Source organism: Curcuma longa, chromosome 15 (assembly GCF_044706935.1).
Source record: "Curcuma longa cultivar G26 ecotype Majalengka, Jawa Barat chromosome 15, ITB_CL_G26_1.1, whole genome shotgun sequence".
NCBI lineage: Eukaryota > Viridiplantae > Streptophyta > Magnoliopsida > Zingiberales > Zingiberaceae > Curcuma > Curcuma longa.
The window spans coordinates 11,478,997-11,488,566 of NC_133875.1; the positions used below are offsets into that span (position 1 = coordinate 11,478,997).

General features: G+C 35.1%; 1 protein-coding gene across 1 annotated transcript; it reads right to left on the reverse strand.

Moving 5' to 3' along the window:
- Positions 1-1,279: 1,279 nt before the first annotated feature.
- On the reverse strand, positions 1,280-9,241 carry LOC141846180 (dihydrolipoyllysine-residue succinyltransferase component of 2-oxoglutarate dehydrogenase complex 2, mitochondrial-like). The gene is made up of 13 exons (XM_074734178.1): positions 9,153-9,241; positions 8,517-8,577; positions 8,414-8,441; positions 8,126-8,193; positions 7,965-8,039; positions 6,997-7,052; positions 6,851-6,895; positions 6,503-6,772; positions 6,327-6,421; positions 2,452-2,542; positions 2,269-2,379; positions 1,897-2,091; positions 1,280-1,815 (listed from the first exon to the last, which is right to left on the reverse strand). Exons 1-13 carry the CDS (start codon positions 9,195-9,197, stop codon positions 1,624-1,626), a joined length of 1,332 nt encoding a protein of 443 aa, XP_074590279.1. The 5' UTR covers positions 9,198-9,241; the 3' UTR covers positions 1,280-1,623.
- Positions 9,242-9,570: the final 329 nt, after the last annotated feature.

Consider the following 9,570-nt stretch of genomic DNA (forward strand, 5'->3'; position numbering starts at 1 on the left):
TTATTTTTATAGTGAAGAAGTCTTCGTGGATCCTCAACCACATCTTTAATATGTTGTTGCAGGAAGAAGACAGCTTCTCTTCCATCAATTAATCGGTGATCGTAGGTCAGTGCGATATACATCATCGACCTTGGGATGATGTACCATCAACCACCATCAGACAGGACACTATATATAGAGTGCATTCCTAGGATAGCAGACTGCAGAAACATGCAACAGTTAGTTTATCATATCAGAGCCAAAGCTCAATCCTAAGGTTTTAAAGCATCTAGTTTCCTTACTTGTGGTGGGTTGATGATTGGTGTGCTAAGAAGACTTCCATAGACACCACTGTTCGAAATGGTGAATGTGCCTCCAACCATCTCATCTATCGAAATTGTCCCATTGTTGGCTTTCTTGGAAAGGGTGTTAATCTCCTTTTCTATATTCGCAAAGTTCATTCTATCAGCATTAATGCGGATAACTGGAACCACAAGGCCCTGTGGAAATTAAGAATGGATAGGCGATTGAATTCTTGAAACCCTTGAAACAGCATTTCAAGAACCACAAGGCCCTGTGCAACGATATAGTATTTAAGCTATGGTGACAATTTCTGAAGACCAATATCAAAGTAATCTTTATTCCATTTTTAAATTATTTTTATTAATAAAATCAATTTTATTAATTTTAATTTTTTATTCTTTTATAATTAGATATTTAAAAATAAAAAATATTTTTTTGTTTTATTAATTTTGTTTTATATTTTTAAAATTTTTATTAAAGTTTTAAAATAAAACATAAAAAAAATAAACTTTGAAGATTATATACGATTAAAATTTAAACTAGAATTTAATATAATTTAAGAGGATATTAAATATTACATGCAAATGAGAGAAATAATAGAATAAAAAAATAAATAAATATCAGAGAAATAAAACGGAAAATAGATGTGTCTTTTAGAAAAAATAAAACTTCAATACACCTTTTATAGACATTCTCAAATTTAAAATAGGTCATTTGGGAATTTGCTTTTATTTGTTTTTTTTTATAATTAGTGAGTGCTCTATTTGATCAGCTATTAGGGGTGCAATTCATGTGTTCTTCATGCATCTTTTAAAACACTACTTTGTGCCCAGGAGAGCCTTTGCAACTCTTGGATGAATTAAAAAGATGGTGGGTAATCTATGATCCATATCAAATTTTGTAGTATTTATTTTGTTTCTCTCTTCCGACTCCTATCTTTTCTTCCAGATAAATTAAGCAGTACAAAACTCACTGTTTGGTGGATATGCGCATCTGAGGCTCTTAAAATATACACATATTACCAACCCATTGGCCATGGCTCACAGACAAGAGATGACAATTGCTCCAAAAAGATTAGAAAAGATGAACTGTGAAAAAATTACCACATACCTGCTCAGATCAGGTTCGATCTGCAACATAACACTTTTGACACACATTCTACTCAAATAAATGTCTCTAAACTTTCAATGCGGACATGGAATCTCAAATTCCACAGTGAACTAATACGAGACCTGCTCAAAAACACAGGTCATGATGCAACTCATAAAATTTGTTTCAATACAGTATCTTTTATTTGTGACAAAAGCCGGCCATTCATGCATCATTGGGTTCTCAATGTGGCTACAAGTCAAGAAGAAGCCTTCGTGGATCCTCAACCACATCTTTAATACGTCGCAGGAAGAATACAGCTTCTCTTCCATCAATTAATCGGTGATCGTAGGTCAGTGCGATATACATCATCGGCCTTGGGATGATGTTACCATCAACCACCATCGGACGGGACACTATGGAGTGCATTCCTAGGATAGCAGACTGCAGAAACATGCAACAGTTAGTTTATCATATCAGAGCCAAAGCTCAATCCTAAGGTTTTAAAGCATTTAGTTTCCTTACTTGTGGTGGGTTGATGATTGGTGTGCTGATAAGACTTCCATAGACGCCACCGTTCGAAATAGTGAATGTGCCTCCAGCCATCTCATCTATCGAAATTGTTCCATTGTTAGCCTTCTTGGCAAGGGTGTTAATCTCCTTTTCTATATCCGCAAAGTTCATTCTATCAGCATTGCGGATGACTGGAACCACAAGGCCCTGTGGAAATTAAGAATGGATAGGTGATTGAATTCTTGAAACCCTTGAAACAGCATTTCAGGACACAAAATAATGCAAATCAAAAACATTATAGGACACCCCCACAATGTGCATGAAATAAAAGTGTTTAAAAACTACTTAATTAGATCATCCAAGTCGATTAGCCATTGAACAGACCTTAGGCGTACCAACAGCTATACTGACATCAATGTAGTCCCTATATATTATGTCATCGCCATCGATGACTGCATTGATGATTGGTTGATTCTGGAGTCCAGACACGGCAGCCTAATAACATGAAAAACTAACATTAGATAGACAGACAAATAAAAGGGTACACACCGTCGTCATGTCAATTACCTTAAGAAAACCAGACATAAGTCCCAGCTTCACACCATGTTTTTCCACAAAGGCATCTTTGTAATCAGAGCGGAGCTTCATCAGATTAGTCCTGCAGTACATAATTGTCCAATGAATTAAACAGGAGGAAACAAGAAACAGAAAGGATTCTACATCATGTTATAACAAAATGAAGGTAAGATCCAAAGTATGATTGTAATTAGAGGCTCACATAACAAATTGGGCAAAAATCAAAAGAGCACCCTGTTTTTTTAGAATCATCACATGAGTGCCCCTCTTTCATTTTTTTAATCAAAAAAGTGCCTCATTCCACCAGCCCCCCTTTGTAAAATGACACAACTGTCCTCACATATACTATTCGATATTATTATTTACTGCCACACACATTAAATGTTGAACCGATTGGCCAGTTGTATGAATAAAACAACTCCGCATTGTAGCAATTACAGTTTCATAGCTGTTACAACGTGAATATTATTGAATAGGACAAGTTCGAGTTGTAACAGGCTACAGTTCGTAATAAATTTGATAGTAGCAGCTATGGTTTGTAGCTGTTACAACATGAATGCAGTTGAATAAGACAAGTCGGAGTTGTAGCAACTACGGTTTCAAATCTACTACAATGTGAATGTTAAGTGAGCAAGTTAAATCCGCATTGTAGCAGATACGAAACCGTAACTGTTACAACATGAATATTTTTGAACAAGTTAAATATACGTTGTAGCAACTATGAAATCATAGCTGCTACAAAGTGAATGTTGTTGAATTGATCAAATCCACCTGAATGGAATGGTTCAAAGTTTAAATTTGAAACCTCGCCAAAACATTAAAATCGATCCGCCAGAGTCAAAACTGGCCAAACAATACACTTAAGGGCAACTGTGTAATTTTACAAGGGATCGATGGGGTGAGATGTACTTTTGATAAAAAAATAAAAAAAATATAAAAAAGGGCATCCCTTTAATGATTCCGATAAAAATGAGTGTCCTTTTGATCTTAAACAAATATATTAATAACTGTGGCAGAGATTGGAAGGGCCAAATTTTGTTGTTTCCAAAATTGATTCCTTAACTGACATCCTCCAGCCCCGTTCTTCAACCTCCATTTCACTCCAATTGGCATCACATCATTAAGGCATTAATTCAATTTTGACTAAGTCTATTTATATATAGATAAGCACCGGATAGAGTTCACCCTCCCTTCAAGTTGTCAAATCATTGATCTTATGGTGAGCTTGGTTCACAAGAATTGCTATTTCATCCCCTATGAATTTCATGGATAAATATTGTTTGGTTACAAAAATTAACTCGGAATACCAATTCCCATGAAATTCTTATTCTTGAATCATCTTAATTAGCTATTCCTCACTATTGAATAGGATCCCCAAATGTCCAAGTGAATGTAGGTACTATCTGGCAAGCCACACAAACCACTGTCTTACTTGGAGAAATACTTTATCATTGTGGAGATTTGATTACTTATAACATCCCTATTATCCAACCATAGAAATTAAAATTGGTTCATCGAATTTCATTCAATGAATCAACAGAGAATACATACTCTTTTTTCTGTTCTTTATCATTGCCATTTCCAAGAAATAATTATTCTATTCCAGAACAATTTAATTCGATGATCCAAAGGTAGTATTAATGTCCATCATCACTCCTTCACGTTGTCAATCACTACTAGTGCATCATTCCTGTCAAGGAAACAATTTCCTACCATGTTCACTTCTTTCCTTCTACTTACCCTCAATACTGCTTCTTTCCTATTATCAGTCTTCATCTTTGATGTTTGGCCTACTTTCCCACATCTGCTCAAAATTCAGTTTGACTGGAAATTAATAAATTTATAGAAAAATATGAACTTATTTTTACTTTATGATGGAATTAAGAATGCCATCAAGTTACAATATTTGGCGATCAAGACAACAATCTGCTGGGACAGCTTTGTTAAATATTCTAAGCAACTCCTTTATTTCTGCTATATGAATGGAATATGCGATAATCAAAGTATAACACTGCAATTTTTCTTCTGATTTTTTCCCTATGATTAAAATACTGCAACTACTGCATTTTTTTTGTTCAACCCGTCTCCTATAGCCAAAAACAAGCTACTCGACTTATCAGATCCCCAATGCTAAGTCGAATTGTTTGAGACATTTATGGAAGGATTGTCATGTGGTTCAAGATATATGAGATTCAATATGAGCCAATTGTTCAAGGCGCAGCAAGATTTGCTCTTCTTCCTGGTGAACATCTGGTGTCAACTTAATTTTGTCATTCATTGAGTCTCCATGAAGTAAGATATCTTCTTCTACAATAGCTTTCAACTTCACTATCCTCTCCACTTCAACAACAACAACAAAGCAAATCTTATCCTACTGAATTGAAATTTAACCTCTCCACTAATAGCATGAAAAATAAAATTTGGCTTTTATTTCTTTCATATAATGGACGGAAGACTCCTTGCTGCTTTCAAAGTAAGTTACACTTGCTTCCCCATGATCACAAGCTAATATGATATTCGAATTTATAAATAAGTATTGTTTCAGATATGAATCATCTATTTTTGGTATGCTACGAATGTGAATTTAGTGACTTGTTAGTCATGTGAATTTCATCACAATCTTTTCTTTTCTCCCACAACAAAGAATAGAGCATATTGCAAATCAGAAAAAATAAAACTCCACCATATTTTCATCTGGCAAAGACTCACTAAATGAAAGATGGACAGCTTCCCAAGGAGATCATCTCTCCACTTATTTAACAATTGATCATAACTTATATTAGTGCAGGCCTCAAGAAAGAAGTTAAATGAGGTACTCTGCTGCTTGTAAACTAAAATCCTCTTATAACACCCATTTATCCTACGAGTTATCATCCAACAAGGCCATTAGGTGTAGCCCACAGACTTCATCACAACTTGTCCTGGACTTAATAGAAGAATCAAGCCCTCAAGTATTCAAGTTACCATTCAACCAGGCCATAAGGTGTAGCCCACAGAATTCAACACAACTCACCCTGGACATATAGTAGAAGAATCAGCCCCTCTAGTATTAATAACCTAGAGACCTAAAAATGCCCTTGTAGCATAACAATCAATCTTGAGGTTAACACAAAGGATTGGGCAAACCAATGGGGGTCATCGCCCATGTCACCTAGAACTTATTTGAGAAGAGTAAGATCATGAATGACATCGGTTATCACGAGACATGGAAATTGAATTGCCTTTCCGTCCCATTAACCAATCAATCTTCCTTCATCTTACAAATATAAAGAACAGTCCGGTGCACAAAACTTTCATCAATGTAGGATCCCAGGAAAGAGTCGCACCACATTAGGTCTATTGTATACAACCTTACCTTGCATTGCAAGGTCATTCCAGTGACTCGAACTAATGACCACAAGATCACACGATAATAACTTTACCATTGCGTCAAGACTCCCCTTCATGTTTACAAATATAGAAAAAAAAACAACCCGATGAACGAAGCTCTTGCCAATGTGGGATCCTGGGGAAAAACCGAACCATATGAGTCTATAGTATGTAGTGTTATCCTGCATTGCAAGAGGTTATTTTTATGACTTGAATCCGTGACCACGAGATCATATGACAACAACTATACCGTTGCGCTAAGGCTCCCTTTCTTCATGTTTACAAATATAATAAAGAAAAAAATATTTAAACAACTACCTCCTCTTGTTTTTGGCAAACAAGCTAATCTCATGTAGCATGGACACAAAATTACACTTTTAAGATTATACCATTTTATGATTATATATACTTGATAAAACAAAAAATAGAAAGAGGAAAACAAAATATGCTAGGTTAGATATGTGTTTCATCAAGAATAGAATTCAAGAAGTACTTACATGTCCACTTCATTAAATGTGGTCAACATTGCAAATGTATTTTGTGAATCCTTCAAACGTGTAGCAACTCTTTTCCTCAGTCTTGGCATAGGAACCTGCCATTATACTCAGCAATTATCACACAGGACACTCCCACTGTTTTACTCAATCATAAATTTTAATCAAATGAGACCTACACGTCTTTCCTTTTCCTTGGGAGGAAGTTGAGGTTCCGAGGGTGAGGTTTTAGGGACCGGAGGAGGAGGAGGTGTTTTCAGCTTGTCCACTTTAGGAACTTCAGACTTCGGCACTTGTGTGTCAATCTTCTTCTCAGCAGGAACAGCAGCTCCAGTGCCCTTACCAAGCTTCTCATCTGATGGAGAAACATGAGTGTCACTACCAGCAGACTTGGATATAACGGCTACTTTAGTTCCAGGATTCACTGTATCCCCTTCTTTGGCAACGAACTATCAGTAGTACATGGAAATCAAAAATTCAAAATCTACAAGGTCTTAAAAAAAAGTACCACAAGTAGAATCTCAAACCTTTTGGATAACTCCAGCTTCAGGACTAGCTACATCAATAGTCACCTGAAATATATAATCATATAACAGAAGTTGATTAAAGGATCTCAAATGTAACCTTAAACTAATCAAAAAATGTTTTATATAAGAATAGAGAGCACTAACACCTTGTCAGTTTCAATCTGTGCAATAGGTTCATCCATTTTAACTATATCACCAGGTTCTGTTTGCAATATCAATGTATAAGACTCAAAGCTTTGATTTCACATTTATAAATCAGAAAAATTAATCGAGATGAATATGTAAGGCAACTATTGAAGTGAGACTAATAATGTAAAGATGGTCAAATAAAATTTATGCAACTGATGGAGACCTAAATCACCTTGGAATCACCAAGTATAAGACATCACACATAGCTCAATGACACAAAAGAACCTGCATAGTTGATTCCAAATATGGACATTATTGTTGGTTTTACTAGAATAGATAGTCCCAAATTGAGTAATATTGTTTTAGTTATGAACTTATATTCATGGGTATAATTGCATTCTTCAAAATCAAATACTCTTTTGCTTTCAACTTGGTAGCAAACAAGCTATGAGAGCTTATTTATTTATCTTCCCATCCTTGCTGTTTTTTATTCCCTGTTAAAGGAAGAAGCTACATGTTGCTCTAGTGGCAAGGCCTATTGTGTTAGGAAGACAGGTCAGTTTTTTAACTTGCCATAACAACTAGGAATAGTTGAATCGCTATTAGTTTCTACTTCTTTAATATCAGTCTTTAAACATTCTTGTCCGGATCAAGATCTGGTATCTAATTAGAACTTCAAATTTTCACTTTGTAGGACGTAAATTGATACTTCGTTTAGGTGATTTTATAAATAATCAGTCATGAGGTTGCAATGACTTGCAAGTTTTCTCTAACAAGGAAATAAAAAAAAAGTTGTCATTCCGTTGAACGACAGTTTCCTTTCAAAATTTCTCTACTTTCACAAAAAGATATAAACCAACTAATGATGGTTCAATTCACAATCTGTACAAAAGAACATAATATAAAAGGGTAACTTCGATCAGCATGCGATTCAAGACACATCTTGGTGAACATGGAAAAGAGTAAGAACAAAAAGATAGCATACTCTTCAAGAAAGTAGCTAAAGTTCCATCAGTTATAGATTCCCCCATATATGGAACAACAGCGTCAACCAGATCACCTTCAATAAGGAAAAAAGTGAAGGTAAGGAAACAAAAAAAAACAAAAATCATAAGAATCTCCTCAAAGCTGGTATATGAAACTCACCATCGGAAGCAAATGACCTACTCCAGCATTTGTAAGGTGATGGCCTTGGGAAGAACTCCATTGCCTCTCTGCAAATTCAAGGAGAATTATGTATACAATAAGCAGCACAGGTAACATAGATTACAACAACAACCAAGCCTTATCCCACTAAGTGGGGTCGGCTAAAGGGTGGTGCATCATGTTTGAGTAGGTAACATAGATTCTACTAAATAAATTCATGTTTGAGCAGGGTGGTGCATCATCCAAAAGAAGCAACAATTATTTTAAAAAATAAAGTAAAACACTAACCTCATAGGTTTTGTACAGACAGAACCACCTGAAAGCAAAATTGACATCAATACTCACTTTGTAGTACATGGAGAAGGAAACTTGAAACAGGAAAATAAATCACCGCGGATAATGTAATGGCTAATGTGGCGGGCATGCCCATAATTTCTCAAGAAAAATAATGCCTGAAGAAAAATGCAGAGAAAATATTTTATGATTCATGGTACCCAGAATTAATGATAAGAAAATTGAAACAGAGTGAACCGGCCAAATCATACTTCCAGTGTATGTGGCCTTAGAACAACAATAAATAATAACCAAAGAAGACTATTAAAGCTCCAAACTCCCAAATCCAGACATTAGTCTGGAATTTTTACCACGAAGCAACGTGTATTTATTGCAGTATAAGTTGGGAATTTGAAAATGCTCAGTGAAGCTAAAACTTTGAAATTGAGGCTTGTTCGAATTTCAGCTTGCCATTTCATAGTTGCATATTCTAATAAACCCAAAAAATGAACAAACTGTAAATGCGTCAACAATCAATTGTGAAAACAAAGAGGCAGTTTGACATCCAAATTTGGAAGGAAAAGGAATAAAAGAGAAATTTCATCCTCTCGACAAGGATCGTGGTCTACCATCAAATCGCACCAACAAGCAGCTTACAAAGAAAACACGAAATCATCGGACAAAAAAAACACAGATCTTGAACTTCAGGTAGGAAGGAAGGAAGTCGAGAAGGGGAGGAGGAGACAGAGTTTACCGAGACGGGGCGACGGATGAGACGACGCGCGAGATGAGAAGCCATCGCCCGATCGCGCCGCAGCCAACGAAGACAGAGGAGGGAGAAGAGCCTCGGTGAAGCGATTGCAAAAGTGGGAATTTTCTACCTTTATTTGTATATTACAATTATTGTTATTTTTATTATTTCCTTATTGAGCCTCGGTGAAGACTTGGATAGTTTTTCATAATATCAAAAATGTATATTAAAATTTTATATTTATTAAATCATATAGCTGTCTATTCTAAAAAAAAAATAGAATATATCATTCTTATAATTATCTATAAAAAAATAAATCAAAAAATTATAATTAATCATAATGAAAAAAATATTGCTCATATCATTATCTTCAATCGCTATATAATAATCAAATTCATCTATCTATTTTTAAATTTATTAT

Bases quoted from the DNA above. Each gene is read 5' to 3' on its own strand.
- LOC141846180 (XM_074734178.1), bottom strand. From the start codon at position 9,197: ATGGCTTCTCATCTCGCGCGTCGTCTCATCCGTCGCCCCGTCTCG. The intron at 6,896-6,996 runs GTGTTAGTGCTC...TATATATTTCAG, and splicing joins CACAGATTGAAACTGACAAG to GTGACTATTGATGTAGCTAG. The intron at 2,380-2,451 runs GTAATTGACATG...TCATGTTATTAG, and splicing joins TTATGTCTGGTTTTCTTAAG to GCTGCCGTGTCTGGACTCCA.